This window comes from Quercus suber, unplaced genomic scaffold, assembly GCF_002906115.3.
Source record: "Quercus suber isolate HL8 unplaced genomic scaffold, Cork oak 2.0 scaffold_142, whole genome shotgun sequence".
NCBI classification, from domain to species: Eukaryota; Viridiplantae; Streptophyta; class Magnoliopsida; order Fagales; family Fagaceae; genus Quercus; species Quercus suber.
In genome coordinates, this window is record NW_027069603.1 from 1,087,507 (window position 1) to 1,105,836 (window position 18,330).

Consider the following 18,330-nt stretch of genomic DNA (forward strand, 5'->3'; position numbering starts at 1 on the left):
ATTGGCCTCGTGGAATGAAATTCCCACCGACGACATCAAAATTTTCTAAGCCGAAGTCCTTCTACAAGAATCCATGGTACAACTCACTCAATATACTATTATATGCAATAAAAAAAAATGAAGAAGATGTGTGACTTACCAAGTGAGTTCCAAAGTTCCCGCTCAATAATGGCGTATTTCCCAAAGTACGCTTATTCTATGCAAGACGGCAATGCAGCGCACTCAACAATCCCTATTGGAATGAAAAGGGGTTGGTAGCGAGTTTTAACAAATTTTAACTTGCCAGAGAAATTTCGGCTTCATTTTCAAACAAACGGAGCTGCTGTCTGTGCAAGGTGTCGAGGTTGTCGACAATTACATTGAAGGAATAGTGACAGCAACATGGAATCATCAACTTCGGTTCCACCAATTCATGCTCATAATCAAGCTATGCAACACATGGCTTACTCTCAATAGCATTGCTGTGGGCTAAAGGCTTACTCAACCACTATACGCCCCTGCACTAGAAATTCAAGTTTCATTCCTACACTTTCATTTCAAGCTTGCTGAATCGAGAAGCGACTACCACTTGGTGACTATCACTCTCACTTGCATTCATCGCAAGAATACGATATAGGGGGCTGCCAACGAATGTAGTAGTTATGGCACACCCCTATACTACATCGCCAAGTGATATCTTCACTCCATTCTATCTCAAATAAGTTGTCCCAAGATAGCCAATAGTATCGCTCATGGCTACGACTTCATCGAAATTAATCTTGGCAAACACGATCTCACCAAATTGGCCAACAATAAAGCTACTAAAAAATTGAATCATCCTCAAGTGTTGTTTCATCATCATCTCCTCATATGGACCCAATTTGCTCGTTCAAATTTACAACAAACAATGGGGACAATTTAGTTCCAACACGAAGTCAAGCATAACCGCATTGCAAACTAATTTCCAAGACTATCGAAATCAATGGGAATCAGCTTCGACATGAGCTTCGACTTCAATGAGAACAATGGCTCAACCTCATGAATCGACGCAATGAAACTATCATTTTTCCAAGGAAAAGCCACCCTACAAATTGAATTGAACAGCACGTTCAACATATCAACAAGCACAACCAAGGCATAGCGAACAAAAAGAAATCAGCTCGCCAAGGTGGGCATCATGCATTCGCATTTATTAAGTTTGCTCAAAGAATGAATTCAACACCTTGTCGCAAAAACATCCCCGAAATTTTTGTCGCAATGTTTGGCATCATCCTCCAACAACAAAACATTGTTCCTCACTGACGAGGGTACCTTTCTCTTCGCTGTCGACATTGCTTAGCCAAGATTGGTGCAAACGAATCCCACAGCCATGGGCGTTGAGCTGTCGCAAAATTCCTTCAACGCTACCTACAAAACAACTTTGCTCCTTGCCGATGGGTTCTCTCTCTTCTTCAGTGGCAACGCTTTGTCATGTCTAGATCCTGCAACAAGCAGCATCTTTATACTTCTCTGGTTATTGTGGTGGAATGTTGTCACTCTGATCTCCTTCATTTTACAACCACCATCTCATCGTCCTCCTTGGGTTTTGGCCACATAGGTGCAAGATTGAAGATGAGTACAACAAGGCTTCGGAAGATTTAAAGAGCTTGAGGGATTTTAAAAAATATATATATATATATATATATTTACAAGAACATGATTTCAAGAGTTGGGCGAAAAAGGAGTTCTAAAGCTCTTGGAGAAGTGATTTGTGCCAAGAAGCCAAAGAAAGAGGCATAGTCATAGTGATTACATCACAAGTGGAAAAGGCGTGGGATGCAACTGAAGGTGACAGCAACAAACAAACAAAAAAAAAAAAAATGAAAAGCAAATTGATTTAATAGATTCCTATGCATATGGCGTGAAATGGAAAAGCCAAAAGGATGGAGTCATCTAGAGAAGACCAAGGAAATGAAAAGTGAGCATTTTAAAGACAAGACAAAAAACCAAGCTTTAGATGGCAAAGCTTAAGTGACGTGGTGGGCTTAAAGCCACGTACCATCCAATTGAAAGAGATGCTAAAATCACCATGGTGGTCATGAAAGTCATCAAGGAAAAAATTCTAAAGTTACATGTGAGCATGAAAGTCAAGCCTCATGCCTTTTCTGGAGGTGTTTTGAATCATATTACACATAAGGTGCTACATGTGTTAACCAATTGATGTTCTTTAGCGGAACCAATAACCATCAAGTGCCCATGTTTGTGATCACAAAACTTTTACAAGCGGGCTCCTTTGAATTGAGAGTTTTCTACAAGTGGTCTCCACGAGCCACAATATATCTACAAATAGGCTTCATCAACTTATATCTTCTCAACAAAAAAAATGAAGCATTTGGAATGATTAATTCCCAAATCCGCAACATCTACAAGTAATGAAAAACATCAACTACTCACACACATGGCACAAGCGCCATGCGTGCTCGGGGGGGCTAATGTTGATACCCATTTTCGCGACACATTTCGTACAAGCCCAATTCAACCAAGCTCGACTTCCTTATGGACTCGATTCACGTATTATATTTTATTTATTCTTTTAAGCATGGCCCAAGCCCATGCGACATATGGGAGAAATTGAGGAAGTGTGGTTTGGAGGGTATGGGTTGGTTCCTTTTGGACCTTTTGCATGAGCCCAGCCCACGCGTGCTACCAAGTGGGCAAGAGACACTGGTAGCACCTCAGGTTCATGGAAGAGGTCTTGTATCCAAAATTTCTACCCCAAAACAGCTTTTATGCTCTGTGTGACTGTGGGCCAAAGTTTCTGTCTGAATCTTCTTTTTCCTTTAAAAATGGTTGGCTCTCATTGGCCAACTTCAGCTGCTAGCTCTCATCTAGTTAAGCTTCCCAAAATTCTGAAACAACTGAAAATGAGGAGCCAATGAGGGTTTAGTCAAGCTTTCCCTTAATGATGATAAAAGTAATTCTTCCTTTTATCCAAACAAAAGCAAACCTGAAAATCACTCCTTGCTTAACACCTTGGGGTCCAAAGCCTTTTCTATTGACTAAAAACCTGTCACTTAGAGCACCCCAAACTTAATATAAATTCCACAATCAGATTCAAAACAAAAGAGGATGTTTTACTCTGAGAGCAACACCCCAAGCTCAATACAAGAGTCTTTCTTCAACTAGAAAAACAACCAGCCACGTTCTACCTAGAGACCTGAAACTTCAGAGCAAGAACCCATTCAGCCAGTCAACAATCTCACAAATCCAAACTTTAGGGGTGGAAATATGGGTACAGGGAAGCCTTCCCTCTCTTCCTCATGACCTCCCTTAATTTCCTCTTCTGTGTGACTGCGGGTCGAAGTTTCAGACCTGTTATATTTTTTATGGTTTTCTACACTTTTGTTGTTAGCATTTTGATTCTCTCTTGTCAAAGCACCATTAGCCTTTGTTTTTTTATACATTGTGAATTTTGGGCTTGATTCTCCATAAACAAACACTTCTAAAGAACGCAAGGGGAGATTTGGGCTGTTTTCGCATTTTTGGCACAAAAACGTCCCCGACAATAGTTAAGTAAAGTTGTAATCTAAATTTTAATTTTATATCTTTTTTTTAAGAGAAAGAGATAAATAGATATTTTTTGTTATGTGGTTTTGTAGGAGATCAGTCTACAAAAATTAAAGTCTCAAACTATTAGGGAAGATTAGTCATCATTGATGATCTATCACATTTGCAACATTTTTTTATAAAAATTTTAGAGTTTCAATTGGGTTAAATTTCTAGTGGTCTCCAATTTTGGAAGCCTTATTAGAAATGAAAAAGAAAAATACTAAAAATATTACAAAATGTTCACAATATAATATAATAATGACTGTAATTGATGAATTTCAACAATCTAATTTATAAGTATTTAAATTACTTTTTTATATGATTGTTGACATGTCAGTTTGTAAGCATTTAGTTAAAATATATGATATCCTTATCATCACTCATAAAAAAAAAAATAATTAAAAAAGTGCTCAATTATTTTTAAAAATGTTTTATTTTTATAAAATTTTGGGCCAATGGGGTCTTCTTTTACTAGGGATTTTTTATTTTTTATTTTTTATTTTAATATTTTTGGTTGTGGGGCCTGAGCCTATGTCTAAGTTGCCTAGGCCTTGGGCCAACCCTTCCCCCCACCCCTACTCTAATGCTCAATTTGGTATCAGCTTTACAACATTTTGCTGATTTTTTTTTTTTCTTGTTATAAGTGTACTAAAGTATATTTATACTTTAAAAAAAGTCAGGGAAAAAAAAAGTAAGGTTTAAAAAACTGTACATAAAAATTAAAAAAAGATTGTCGAATAAGTTAGAGACATTAGTGGCAGCCAGACACTATGTTTATTTAAAAGGTAAGTAGCTTATTCTTGGTAAGAATTGCTAGAGAAGATTGTTTCTTCTTCCACCATGTGTGTCCTTGCCACGTGATTAGACCAACATCAAGTTTTTATTCATTTATCTGTTCATGTCTAGTTTGACTAGGCTTGAAAATTCCAGTGCAAGCTTTATAATATTTCAAGCCATTGCGGGTTGCTTTAAGATGGCTTCCAATAAAAGCTGCCCACAACTCTTATTTTCCTACAATAAAAAGCCCCCGCCAGAATTGTAACTCTCCAAGCAATCGAGTCCACAAACAAAGCTTCCTTAATTCCAAAACCATCAGCTTCCCACCCACCCACCCCCCCAAATCGATCACATCAAGCATGTTTCCCTTTACAAGCATGCCTTCAACAACATCAGTTCTATCCTAGCTTCCCACCCACCCACCCCCCCAAATCGATCACATCAAGCATGTTTCCCTTTACAAGCATGCCTTCAACAACATCAGTTCTATCAACATATACTTCCTTCGCTGCATCCGCAATGCTGCTCCGGACAGTGATCAGTGAGGTCCAGACCATGACCACTCAGCTCATACCTCAACATCTCCAAGAAAAATTCTTATCCAAGCTTGGAGGCCTATTCCGTAATAATTTCTCTTCCCAAATTACTCTCATCATTGATGAACACAATGGGCTTTCCATCAATGAAATTTACCAGGCTTCTGACATCTATTTAAGCACAATAATCACCCCCTCAGTCAAACACCTCAAGGTTTCCAAGGCCCCGCGTGAGAAGAACCTCTCCATCACGATCGACAAAGGAGAAAAGATTATTGATGTATTCGAAGGAATACGTTTAATTTGGGAATTCGTTTCTATTGAAAAACAGAAGTCATATTATGACTATGAAAGCTCTTTCCCCTCAACAGAAACATCTGAACAAAGATCAATTCATCTCAGTTTCCACAAGAAATACAAGGAGATTGTGCTCAGCACTTACCTGCCATATGTGGTAGAGAGATCAAAGGTCATAAAAGAAGAAAACAAGGTGGTGAAACTCTATTCACTTGGAAACTCCTATCAAGATGTCAATCTTGACCACCCATCCACTTTTGACACACTGGCAATGGATCCAAAGCTCAAGAAAGAGTTGATGGATGACTTGAATAGATTTCTGAAGAGAAGAGTGTTCTATAGGAGAGTAGGGAAGGCATGGAAACGTGGGTATCTTTTGTATGGCCCTCCTGGTACAGGCAAGTCAAGCTTGATAGCAGCAATGGCTAATTACTTGAAATTTGACATCTATGATTTGGAGCTTTCGAATCTACATAGCAATGCAGACCTCAGGAGGCTGATAGCCTCTACTGCAAATCGGTCTATTCTTGTAATTGAGGACATTGATTGTACCATTGAGCTGCAAGACAGACAATATGGAGGATACAACCAAACAGACAACCAGGTGAGTTCATAGATTGTAACACCACTACATTGAACTAATTTGCACTATTTACAGTCTTTTTTATCTCAAAACACCCTGTTTTAAAGATTATTTAAAGGTTTTAAAAGCCGGACCGGTCAAAGAACCAAAAAAGAAAGTGATTAATGGTTTAAGCTAAGCACTCATTATACCCACCCCAACTACCCAATTTCTCTCTTTCTTTTCACCCAGCCCCACTTTAAGCTCTCTTAAATTTCAAATTTACTGCTGCCTTTTCAAAATTCTGTTCTTCGTCTCTTGAGTCTTGACGCTCTCTACCATGAAAATTTCAAGAATCAGTTAAGTTAAAAACGGTCAGGTAAAGGTAATCCATCTTAAAACATTATCAAGATCACCCTCTAATTTTTACCTCAATCTCTTTGCAAACATGCGGTTTTTTGTTTTGTTTATATTTTATTTTTATTTTATAGAAAAAAGTGTTTTTTAACATTTAGCTAAAATTTTCAAAAACCAGTCCAACCACACTGGTTTTCGGTTTTTCTGCTTTTTATGCTATTTCCGGTTTTTAAGCATAAACAGACCGGATTAGAACCAGTCGAACCAGATGGTCTGGTAAAACCATATTTTTTTCGGTTAATCAACAGAGGTAAAGACGATTAGCCCAACCTAACTTGTGAGATCAGCTGTAATAATAAATCGTTCTCTCTCATTGACAGTTGACATTATCCGGGTTGCTAAATTTTATCGATGGGCTATGGACAAGCTGTGGGGATGAGAGGATAATTGTCTTCACAACCAACCACAAAGACAGACTAGACCCTGCACTGTTGAGACCAGGCCGCATGGACATGCACATCCACATGTCCTATTGCACTCCAAGCGGGTTCAAGATCCTTGCTTCCAATTACCTAAGAATTGAAAGCCACTGCCTTTTCACTGAAATAGAAGGACTCATTAAGGTGGTGGAGGTCACCCCAGCAGAGGTTGCAGAAGAGCTTATGAAAAGTGAAGACCCCGATATTGCCCTTGCGGGACTGGTTGCATTCCTCCAACAGAAGAAGAAGCAGATGAAATGTTCTGAAGAATCCAAATCTGAAGTAGAGAAGGTCAATGAACAAAGTAAACAAAGCCTGAGGAAGAAGAAAGTTAAGGAAAGCAAGCTAGAAGTTGTTAAGGAAAGCAAGAGAAAGAGAGCTAGAAGTGGTAAAAGCAGGCGATGAAAGGGCATAGTCTACATGATTTCTACCATCTCTCACGAGTCTATGCCAACATACTAGCATTTTAATGAATGAAATAATCAATTTTATAATATGAATCAAGTTTTTGTTTTAGCAAGTTGTCCCCAAAATTAGTCTTATATAGGAAGCACCCATATTTCCAAGCAACAAAGGGTATCCGTTGCTTTCAATAATGTCTAAAAACCTTCTTAACACTGATTATTGAGGTGACGAAAATTTTCACTCTCTTTTGAAGCCATATAATAACAATCATCAGTATCCTATATTGTAAATGGCCACTATTAGCATGACATGAGCAAACCTTTCATGCAAGAAAATGAATCAAACAAAATTCAAGAAGCCATCTCGTCAAACTCAACCATGCCCACTTAAGCATTTTTACATTCCATGTAAGCAAAATGGATGCGACTTCTCAAACGAAGAAAATTAAGTGTTTTATCAAACACCTTCCATGCAAGCAAAAACAAATACAACTTCATGCCAATAACAACAAGCCTTAATTCCAAATTATTGGGGATAGCTATGGATTCTCAACAAATTAGTTAGGGTCAGTTATACATATTCTTAACTTATCATCCATTCTATTCTATCTAGAGTCATATTCTCAATTATTTACAAATACATCTCCATGCCAAAATCCTGAAATTACACTTGCAATTGCAGTGAACATCGAAAGCTGAAAGGTACAAAACATTTATAAATGAGAGGTGCTACCTCCAAAACATTTTCATAACAATTTCACAGGTGAAAGGTTGTTATTAATTCTAATTTGAATTCAAAACTTGAATTATTTTTTTATCCATCCGTAACAACCAATAGCATTTCTCTTCATAAATAGACTGGAAAAAAAATGGAAAACTTCATATTCATTTGAAACAAGGGCCGCACGAACTTGAAGGCCCCCACAACACAATGAAATCCCATTGGCTGCACTGCTATAATACAAACAAGGGAATCAGAGGATTATGGCACATAGGAGCTCCACTATCTGCATTGCTGGCCAGCTAGGCAGAATGGCATGGCAATAGACCCCAAAACCATTGTTACTAACATTTGTAAAAGGAATCAGTCCCTCCATTGGTCTATAAAAGGAGATGGGCTAACCTTCACAAAACACAGAGAAAAACAGTGAACAAGAGTTAGGAGGCTTGTAAGCCTGCATCATTCAAGTAGCAATATGGTGCCTAAGAGTAGAGTTCCCCTTGGTTTTTTACCCCCAAATCATATCTAAGAGGTTTTCCACATAAATCAGCAAGTCTTGCATGCCTAGGATGTGTTTGGACATCGTTTATTTGCTGAAAACTGAAAACTTATTGTTGAAAATACTATAAAAAATATGTCAATAGTACTGTGGGACCCAAAATCATATCTAAGAGGTTTTCCACATAAATCAGCAAGTCTTGCATGCCTAGGATGTGTTTGGACATCGTTTATTTACTGAAAACTGAAAATTTATTGTTGAAAATACTATAACAAATATGTCAATAGTACTGTGGGACCCAAAGAGAGAGAAAACTGTGTTTTGCTGACTTTTGTGGGTCCATGAACAGTATCCATAGACCCACAAAAGAAACACAGACGCACGGATTTGCTGAAAAACGCCAATCCAAATGTACACTTAGTTTCTTAGTATTTTCTATAACATGCCACTGACCACCCTTGTTCAGCCATTAACCTATGGGTGATGGCGCCCAAATGTATCGGTAGGTAATAATTTAACAAATTAGCAATCAACACTCTCAAACTAGACTCCAATTAAACTACTACGTACAACTGTCTACTGCAAATTGATCTATCCTTGTAATTGAGGATACTGATTGTACCATTCAGCTGCAAGACAGACAATATGGAGGATAAAACCAAAATAACAGCCAGGTGAGTTCATAGATTGCAACACCTCTACTTGCACTAATTTGCACCATTTACAGTCTTTTTCATTTAACACCCTGTTTCAAAGGATATTTTTCAGTTGATAAAAGTAAAGATGATTAGCCCAACCTAACATGTGAGATTAGCTGTAAATAATAAACTGTTCTCTCATTGACAGTTAATATTATCCGGGTTGCTATAAAGATAGACTAGACCCTGCATTGTTGAGACCTGGCCGCATGGACATGCACATCCACATGTCCTATTGCACTGCAGACGGGCACAAGATGATTGCTTCAAACTACCTAAGAATTGAAAGCCACTGCCTCTTCACTGAAATAGAATAATTCATTAAGGAGGTCGAGGTCAACCCAGCAGAGGTTGCAGAAAGAGCTTATGAAAATTGAAGACCCTGACATTGCCCTTGAAGGACTGGTTGCGTTTCTTCAACAGAAGAAGAAGCACAGCAGATGAATTGTGCTTAAGAATCCAAATCTGAAGGAGAAAAAGGTCAACGAACAAATCTCTAAAATCAATGAAGATGGTGAGAAGAAGGAAGTTGAGGAAAGCAAGAGGAAGAAAGCCAGAATGAGTAAAAGCAGGCAATGAAAGGGCGTAATCTACATGATTTCTATCATCTCTCGCTGTGAGCCTATGCCTGCATACTTAGCATTTTGAATCAAAATTTTCATAATATAAATTAGTTTTCATTATTGCAAATTTAAGTATGTCCCAAAAATTATTCCCATATTGGAAACACCCATATTCCCAAGCAATAAAGGATCTCCGTTGCTTTCAAATAATGACTAGAAAATCTTCTTACACAATGACTATCGAGGTGATGAAGATTTTCACTCTCTTTGGTACCATATAATTACAATCATCAGTTTCCTATAAATGGCCAACATTAGCAAGACAAGAGCAAAACCTAAACAATAACAAGAAAATGAATCAAACACCTAAAGACCCACTTGAGCATTTAATCAAATACCTTGCGGGTTGATGAAGGCAGATATACAAATCCAACTTCCGTCTCTGAACGAGCAAGAACCCAATAATCCACAAACTTAGCTGAATCGTTTAATCAAACACCTTCCAGGCAAAGCAGTAAAACCTTTCGTACTGAATTGGAACGAGGGCCGCGCGAACGCAGGCCCTCACTACCACAAATTATGACGTAGGCTCTGTCACTTGGACAGACCTTAGGACAGCACCCCTCCCAAGTGCAATGGAAGTCACTGTCCTAGGCCATGGGCCTTATTGATCGCCCATTGACCCCGTCCAGGTAAGTGCGTTTACAGGTAACCCGTGTTTTCTTTTATACAACAATGCACTCGCTTTGTTGCCCTTGCTCATTTCGATGTGGGATTAGTTTTAACAACAATAAATAAGAATAACTGGGCGTCCAAGGCGTGTTGGGCTTCCCAACACTGAAAACTGATGTGATTGGTTGTATTGTTTAAACAATCCAACACGTATTTTTACAATATTTTTTAATTAATACATATTTTTATAATACTTAAAAATATTATTAGAATAATATTATCAAACAGGCCCTAGAAACCAAGAAAGTATAGCATGTTTCGGTAATATCAACTTAACATTTGTTTTAGTATTTCTTACCCAATAAATGAGTAACACTGTTTCAAAAAACCACATCAAACTACTCCAATAAATGAAGATTGTGATTAATTTATTGGAGTAATCTGATGTGATTTTTGAAACAGATATCACTCATTTATTGAGTAGGAAATACCAAAACAGATGCTGAATTAGTATTACCGAAAAATTGTATACTTTCTCCCTAGAAACCGGTTGTTTAAACAACACAACACGTATTTTCACAACACTTTTTCATCCACGTGTATTTTCACAATACTTAAATAATATTGCTAGAATAACATTACTAAACAAGCCCGGAAACTGATTTTAAGATACTTGGTCTCAATCAATTGCTCTCTTCCACGACATTCATAGCATAGGGTTTAAGATACTGTTGAAATTATGTTGACATATGTTTCGTAAAGAAAATAGAGGGATAAATCTTTTTTTTATGGGAAAATAGAGGGATAAATTGAAATAAGTGACATAGTTTAAAGAAAAAAAAAAATTTGAGCAACTTTTTTTATAATAGAATATTCTATTAGAGAAGTTACTGTGTGAGAGAAATGTATTTATTTATTGTCTTTATACACTGTCATTTCATTCATAGTTCGGGAGAAGTGTCTTTTGTAAAATCTGATACGTTTGAATGGTAAGATTTGGGCACGTGGACTTGGATGGGCACGTGGGAGTGATTAAAATCAAAATATCTTATTTAAAAAAATTTAAATATCAAAAATTTTAATTTAACAAAATCACATAACAATTATAAATCTTTAAAATCTTAAATTTGAAATAATATCTAAAATCAATAAAGTTGAAATCGAGACATTTCAACTCTTTTGATTTAAAAATTCTGGAGTGTTTGGTACGTGCACTTAAAAATTGAAAATTTTTGTTTAAAAACATGTGTAGAAATACATATGGGTAAAAAAGTGTATGAAAATATGTGTAATGTTGTTTAAAATCTAAAAATTGTTATTTGAAATCATCTACCAAACACCAATTTCACAAACACAATCACGTGGAATTTACTCTACTAGTACTACTACTAGTGATGAAAAATCTAATATTGACAAGTTTTTTTAAGTAGCATAATGCTAATTTCGGCAGGAATTTTGAAGGTCTCTCTCTGGCAAGAGGAGCATGACTTCTATCAAAAATATAATAAAAGCTATTTATCAAACAATTTTCACTCAAAACAAAATCTCTAGAAGTTTTATTACTTATTATGACTTAATGACCAAAAAAAAAAAGTGTGTATTAGTAGTGGAGGGAGTAAACTCTTTATTTTCTTCGGAGATAAGATACATCATATGTTATCCATCCCACCTAATATCACAACTCAATTGAAAAAATTATAAATAAATAAAAGATTACTGCAGACTTTCACTGCAATAAAATACATTAAAAAAAAAACAGTAATATAACTTTCACTTGTACGTGGCAGGTTAAATGAAAATACCACCCCCAAAGTGTGAAAAGAATGACAAATTAAAATTTAAAAGCACAAGCAAGAAATGTGAAAAGAATGATTTTCAGATTTATGGCTATTTGGCTACAGATTTATGGAGAGGAGAAAATGGAAACAAAAAAGACTACGCCCACCGTGGGGCTCGAACCCACGACCACAAGGTTAAGAGCCTTGCGCTCTACCAACTGAGCTAGACGGGCTTCTTGTTTGACCATTTTAGAAATTATTCTCTTAGTATGAACATGTGAATAGTTTACGTGAATTTGAAACTTAGCTGTTCAGGACTTCACAGTTAAGCCACTCAAAATTTTTAATTTTTAGCAATTCAAGAAAATATTTTATTTATTCTAACACCTCACACCCAACATCAAATGCTCACTTTTACCAACTCATTTAATATATTTGTTCTTTTACCACTCAAGCCTCTTTTCCTCTCGGTTTCTCTGTCGCTAGAAAAGTAGGCTCCCCCTCTTCTCCTAGGCAGTAGAATTCTGTGTTCCTTCTTGTAAGGATTTTCTTCCCTCAGTAACAAAATTACGTGCAGGGCTAGTGGGTTTTTTATTTTGTGGGGTTTGGGAAATAGTATCTTTCCTTCTCTTTTTTTTTTTTCTTTCTCTTGTGTTTTTTTTTCTTCCTTGATCCAAAACTCTTTCTACGACATGGACGATCTCACAAAACATTGGAACTGCCTTTCCCTTTCAGAAAGGGAAGGAGATGATCTGTGTATAAAAAAAGATCGTCGCTCTCAGGAATACATTATAGCAGCATTGTTTCTTACATGGCGAGCGATAAATACGAAAGCAGTGGCTAGGACTTTCAAGCCACTTTGGAGGGCCGAGAGGGGTTTCAAAGTCCAGAGAGATGGCGACCACAAACTTCTCTTCATCTTTGACAATCCAGAAGACGTTGACAGAATTTTAGCCAATGAACCATGGAGTTTTGATAAATCTCTAGTGGTTCTGCAGAGATATGACAGAAACTCACCCATTGAAGAGCTCAGTTTTGAAAAAACAGATTTTTGGGTGCAAGTCCATAATATTCCCATCAGGTACAGAACCAAATCGGTGGCTGAAGACATTTGCGAATCAATTGGTGTGGTTCATTGCTCCGACGAGAATTCGGAGGGCGGGGGTGGAAGTTTTATGAGGGTTAGAGTTACTCTCGACGTCTACCAGCCTCTGTGTCAAGGTCGTGTCATAAAACTTGAGGAGGGCGGCAAGGTATGGGTGAATTCCAAATATGAGCATTTGTCGAATATATGTTGCTAGTGTGGTTGTTTCGACCATAGTGACAAGGATTGTGATCTTTGGATTCAAAGCAAGGGGTCCCTGCAACTTGCTTCTCAACAGTTTGGCTCGTGGCTCCGAGCAGTACCAAGTGTTTCCTCAAAAAACAAAGTGATCCGAGTATCCGGAATCTATGAGGGTAGAGAGGAAAATCTATGTACGCGGCAGAGGGGGGCGAAGAGCCAGAAACCAATACCAGTTGTCACTCCGGAGGCAGTTTTTCAAGCAGAAAAGGAAAGTCAAAATATGGAAGCTAAAATTATGGGATTATCTGATATTAATGCAACAGGGTCCACGAACTCAAATAAGGAAGGGGAGCAAAGCTTACGGAACAATGAGATCACTAGAGATTTTTTCTCCCAACAAATCAATGATATTGATAAGGAAATTGGTTGCAAGGAAAATCTTGTATTTTTAGCTACAAATACTATTGTACGCAATAATCTCACCACTGATGCAGCACATGCAAATCTACATGAATTACAAAAAGATGCAACACATGCAAACCCACGTGAACCACTAAAAGATGTAGCACATGTAAATCCACGTGACTCACTTAAAGGGCCACAGGATTCATTTCAGGTCCACATTTCTCCTCTAAACAATATTTCAAATATTTCTAACCCATCTGTGGTTGCAGAAAAACCTCCATATCCAACATGGAAGCGCCTGGCACGTCTTTCAGTTAACTCCCAAGTCACACCAGATGATTGTATTGGTTGCAAGCGCCCAGTTGACATGTTTATTGATCATTACAAGTTACCGAACAAGAAATTAGTAGTTTCAAGTAATGATAAGGAGAACTACCCTGTATTGGCGAAGACTGGATTCTAGTCCCGCCAAGTGCAATGAGTTGCATAATTTGGAACTGCCGAGGGCTTGGGAACTAACATGCAGTTCAAGAGCTTGTGGATTTAGTGCAAGCAAAAGCTCCTTTACTCGTGTTCTTGGCCGAAACATGGGCGGACGAAGCTAGGCTAAACTACGTTAAAGACCACATTCATTTTGATCAGAAGTTTTTTGTGGAAAGAATCAATAGGGGTGGAGGATTAGCACTGTTTTGGAGAGATGGAATTGAAGTTGATGTAGAGACTTCTGCGCTGAATCACATTGACGTCACAATCAACAAAAGTTCAGACAAGCCTTGGAGATTTACCGGTTTCTACGGTGAACCCGATACTCAGTTGAGGTTTGAATCTTGGGACCTTCTCTGTCATCTTCTCCGTCATCTTCACCGATAAAGTTCTCTTCCTTGGCTATGCGCTGGGGATTTTAACGAGATAACGAAGCAATCGAAGAAGTCCGGTGGTAGACTGAGACCTCCCAACCAAATGCAGCAATTTAGATAAACACTTGATGAGTGTGGTTTCATGGACCTAGGCTTTACGGGTTTTCCTTTCACTTAGAGCAAGCACTGGCAGAATGGTTTTTCTTTGTGGGAGAGACTAGACAGAGCTGTAGCTTCTCAAGAGTGGTTCACTTTTTTCCCTAGTACTAAGGTACATCATATTGACAGCACTACACTGATCATAAATTCTTGTGGATTGAAATAGCTAACTTGGATTTTCAACGGAGGAAAAAATTGTTTAGATTTGAGGAGATGTGGCTTGTAGACAAAGGATGTGGGGAGGTAGTTGAAGGTGTGTGGTTATCAAATATTGGTGGGGCCGAGAATACAAAAGTGCTAAGAAAGATTGATTTTTATGGGAAACAACTTACAAATTGGAGTCAAAAACATTTTGGCTCAGTCCGTACAGAACTTGGCCGAAAAAGGAAGGAGTTAGCTCGATATGAGAAGTTGGCGCTACAAGGTGGCAATGCAACACGTTTGCTTGCCTTACAAAAAGAAATAAATTCCTTAATGGATAAGGAAGAACGCATGTGGAGGCAAAGGTCCAGGACTTTGTACTTGAAAGATGGAGACAAAAATACCCGCCTCTTTCATAGTAGAGCTACTATTCGCAAGAGGCAAAATACCATTTCAGGTATTAAAGATCAGTCAGACCAGTGGTGTACTCAGCCAGATCAGATTGTTAGTGTTTTTGAAGAGTATTACAAGGAGTTATTCACCTCAGCCAACCCCAAAAGTTTGCCTACTGCCCTTAGCTCCATTCCTCAGCTGGTGACAAATGACATGAACTCCATTTTGACTGAGAACTTTCAAGCTTGGGAAGTGGAATGTGCTCTGAAACAAATGGCACCCCTAAAGGCCCAGGGACCGAACGGTATGCCCCTTTTGTTCTTCCAAAATTATTGGGATTTGGTAAAAGGTGATATCACAAACACTATCCTCAGTTTTTTAAATTCAAGCTCTCTACATTCACCTCTCAATCACACTTTTGTTACTTTGATTCCAAAAGTAAAAAATCCAGAAAGAGTAACTGAATTCCTACCCATTAGTTTCTGTAATGTGCTCTATAAGATTTTTTCGAAAGTCTTAGCTAATAGATTAAAAAGAGTTTTACCACTTATTATTTCTGAGCATCAAAGTGCTTTTCTGAAGGGTAGACTGATAACGGATAATATTCTAGTTGCTTTTGAGACCTTACATTACGTGAAAAATCATAATTCTGGAAATACAGGTTTCATGGCTATTAAATTAGACATGAGCAAAACTTATGACCGGGTGGAATGGTCTTTCGTGAAAGATGTCATGGTTCAGATGGGTTTCAATGATAAATGGATAGCTCTTGTAATGGAATGTATTACTTCTGTTTCTTACTCTCTGCTTGTGAATGGTGAACCACACGAACATATTACTCCCACGAGAGGTATTCGCCAAGGGGACCCCCTATCCCCATATCTTTTTCTTTTGTGCTCAGAGGGTCTTCACAGGCTCATTCAAGCTGCAGCCAATAATGGGGATATCAGGGGTGTCTCAATTTGTCGTAATGGTCCAAAGCTAACACACTTACTCTTTGCAGATAATAGTCTCCATTTTTGCAGAGCTACCAAACTTGAATGTCAAAAGATACTTGAAATACTCTCTACTTATGAAAGGGTCTCGGGCCAAAAGTTAAATAAGGAGAAAACAGTGCTATTTTTTAGCAAGTCCACCCCGTTGGGAATGCAAGCTGAGATTATGGAAGAGTTAGGAGTATCAGAGTTGAAACAATATGAGGCTTATTTCGGTCTACCCGCTTTGGTGGGAAGAAACAAGAGAGCCAGTTTTGATCAATTAAAACAAAAAGTGTGGAAAATATTACGAGGATGGGAAGGAAAGTTATTATCTCAAGTAGGAAGAGAAGTCCTAATCAAATCAATCATTCAAGCAATCCCGACTTATGCGATGAGTTGCTTCAAATTGCCAACCACCTTATGTCATGAGATTGAAACTCTTGTTCGGAAGTTTTGGTGGGGTCAACGGGGTGACTGGAGGAAAGTACACTGGGTTAGATGGGATGAGTTGTGCAATCATAAAGATCAAGGAGGAATGGGGTTTTAGGACCTCACCATGTTTAATGAAGCAATGTTGGCGAAACTCACATGGCGACTTCTTCATGATGACACTTCTTTGCTCTTCAGAGTTTTCAAGGCGAGGTTTTTTCCAAATGGCTCTATTTTGGATGCCAAAGAATCAGCCTCTGCCTCATATGCATGGAGAAGCATTCTTATTGGGAGGGATGTAATTTTAAAAGAGGGTTTGTGGAGGGTGGGAGATGGGAAACAAATTAAAATTTGGGGTGACAATTGGCTACCAACAAAATCCTAGCCAAAGGTTACATCTCCAATGATACTTGGGCAACAAAATTCTTTAATGGAGGTTTTGATAAATCAATCACTCCGTGGGTGGAGGAATGAGATGATTGACCACTGTTTTAACTTGCCCGAGGCAGAGGTGATCAAGAGCATTCCTTTAAGCTCTACATCCCAACCAAACAAATTCATTTGGCCTTTCACTCCCACGGGTCAATACTCTGTTAAGTCAAGATATAGATTCCTCTTTGAAGGAAATAGTGCACAGTCACTCTCAAGCCATCCCTCATCTCAGTCCATGGGCTGGTGGAAAAAATTGTGGAAACTGGAGATCCCTAACAAGGTGAAAAACTTTGTGTGGCGCACTTGTAAAGAAGTTCTCCCAACTAAAGCTAATCTGAGCAGACGAAAAATTGTTTCTGATGGGACGTGCGACAAGTGCAGGAGGCACAGTGAAGACAGCTCACATGCTTTATTTTTTTGTTCTGATTTGCAGGTGGTCTGGGCTTCGGATCAGCAATGGCAGTGGCTGGTAGCAATGCAGGGACATACGGCAAAAGAGATCTTTAAGCGTGCTCTGGAGGAAGACAAGGACGCTACTTTGTTGGCCTTCACGAGTTGGGCAATATGGAATAGAAGAAACCAGACTCGAGTCGGCCAGACAGCATGCCCATTGAACTAGATTTTGAATATCTCCAAGGAACGGAAAACTGAGTTTCAACTCCTTTATCCAAGTACATCGAAGCAGCAGCACAGAAAGCACACGAGATGGAAACCTCCAATGGAAGACAATCTCAAGGTGAACTATGATGGCGCAATCTTTGAAGAACAGGGTAGAGCAGGTATAGGTGTGGTTATTCACAATTCAGCAGGTAAAGTCATGGCATCTCTCTCACAACAACTACCCTTGCCAACAACGGTTGCGGTTGCCCAAGTTGAAGCATTGGCAACACGAAGAGCTGTAGAATTTGCACAGGAGCTAGGCATTACTCGAGCCATTATAGAGGGCGATTCAGAATCCATTTGCAAAGATCTCTTAAACCCGAGCCCCTCCTTAGCCCTTCATGGACTCTTGATTCGGGATGCACAGGCTCTAGCTATCTCTTTCTCAAGCATTAGTTTTTCCCATGTCTGTTGTCAAGGAAACGTTGTAGCTCATAGTTTGGCTATAAGGGCAATTTTGAACCCGAATTTAAATGTCTGGATGAAAAATGTACCACCAGATATTCTCCAATTTGTACAGACTGATTTAACAGCCTTGTCTGCTTAATAAAAATTTGATGTCTTGTATCTAAATAAAAAAAAAAAAAAAAAAAAAAGCCTCTTTTCCTCTCTACTTTTCATTTAAATGATGTTTTTTGGTGTTTACCATCTAGCTACAATAGCTTGGTGTTAATAAAAATTA

General features: G+C 38.3%; 2 protein-coding genes, 1 long non-coding RNA gene and 2 other non-coding genes across 5 annotated transcripts; 2 read left to right on the top strand and 3 right to left on the bottom strand.

Moving 5' to 3' along the window:
* Nucleotides 1-4,771: 4,771 nt before the first annotated feature.
* LOC112018277 (AAA-ATPase At3g50940) lies at nt 4,772-7,091 on the top strand. The gene is made up of 2 exons (XM_024050794.2): nt 4,772-5,781; nt 6,477-7,091. The coding sequence occupies exons 1-2, from the start codon at nt 4,792-4,794 to the stop codon at nt 6,978-6,980; spliced, it is 1,494 nt and encodes a 497-aa protein (XP_023906562.2). The 5' UTR covers nt 4,772-4,791; the 3' UTR covers nt 6,981-7,091.
* A 515-nt stretch (nt 7,092-7,606) lies between these two features.
* On the bottom strand, nt 7,607-10,231 carry LOC112018278 (uncharacterized). The gene is made up of 2 exons (XR_002883590.2): nt 9,859-10,231; nt 7,607-8,102 (listed from the first exon to the last, which is right to left on the bottom strand). It is a non-coding gene; the product is annotated as an uncharacterized LOC112018278 (long non-coding RNA).
* LOC112018282 (U1 spliceosomal RNA) lies at nt 10,001-10,160 on the bottom strand. Its single transcript, XR_002883591.2, has one exon. It is a non-coding gene; the product is annotated as a U1 spliceosomal RNA (small nuclear RNA).
* Nucleotides 10,232-12,070: 1,839 nt separating the features above from the next.
* Nucleotides 12,071-12,143, bottom strand: TRNAK-CUU (transfer RNA lysine (anticodon CUU)). Its single transcript has one exon. It is a non-coding gene; the product is annotated as a tRNA-Lys (tRNA).
* A 5,563-nt stretch (nt 12,144-17,706) lies between these two features.
* LOC112018260 (uncharacterized) lies at nt 17,707-18,195 on the top strand. The gene has a single exon (XM_024050777.1). The coding sequence runs from the start codon at nt 17,707-17,709 to the stop codon at nt 18,193-18,195; it is 489 nt and encodes a 162-aa protein (XP_023906545.1).
* The last annotated feature ends 135 nt before the right edge of the window (nt 18,196-18,330 follow it).

Coding starts and splice junctions, on each gene's coding strand:
- LOC112018277 (XM_024050794.2), top strand. CDS start 4,792: ATGTTTCCCTTTACAAGCATGCCTTCAACAACATCAGTTCTATCAACA. Junction 5,782..6,476: donor ACAACCAAACAGACAACCAG/GTGAGTTCATAG, acceptor TCTCATTGACAG/TTGACATTATCCGGGTTGCT.
- LOC112018260 (XM_024050777.1), top strand. CDS start 17,707: ATGGAAGACAATCTCAAGGTGAACTATGATGGCGCAATCTTTGAAGAA.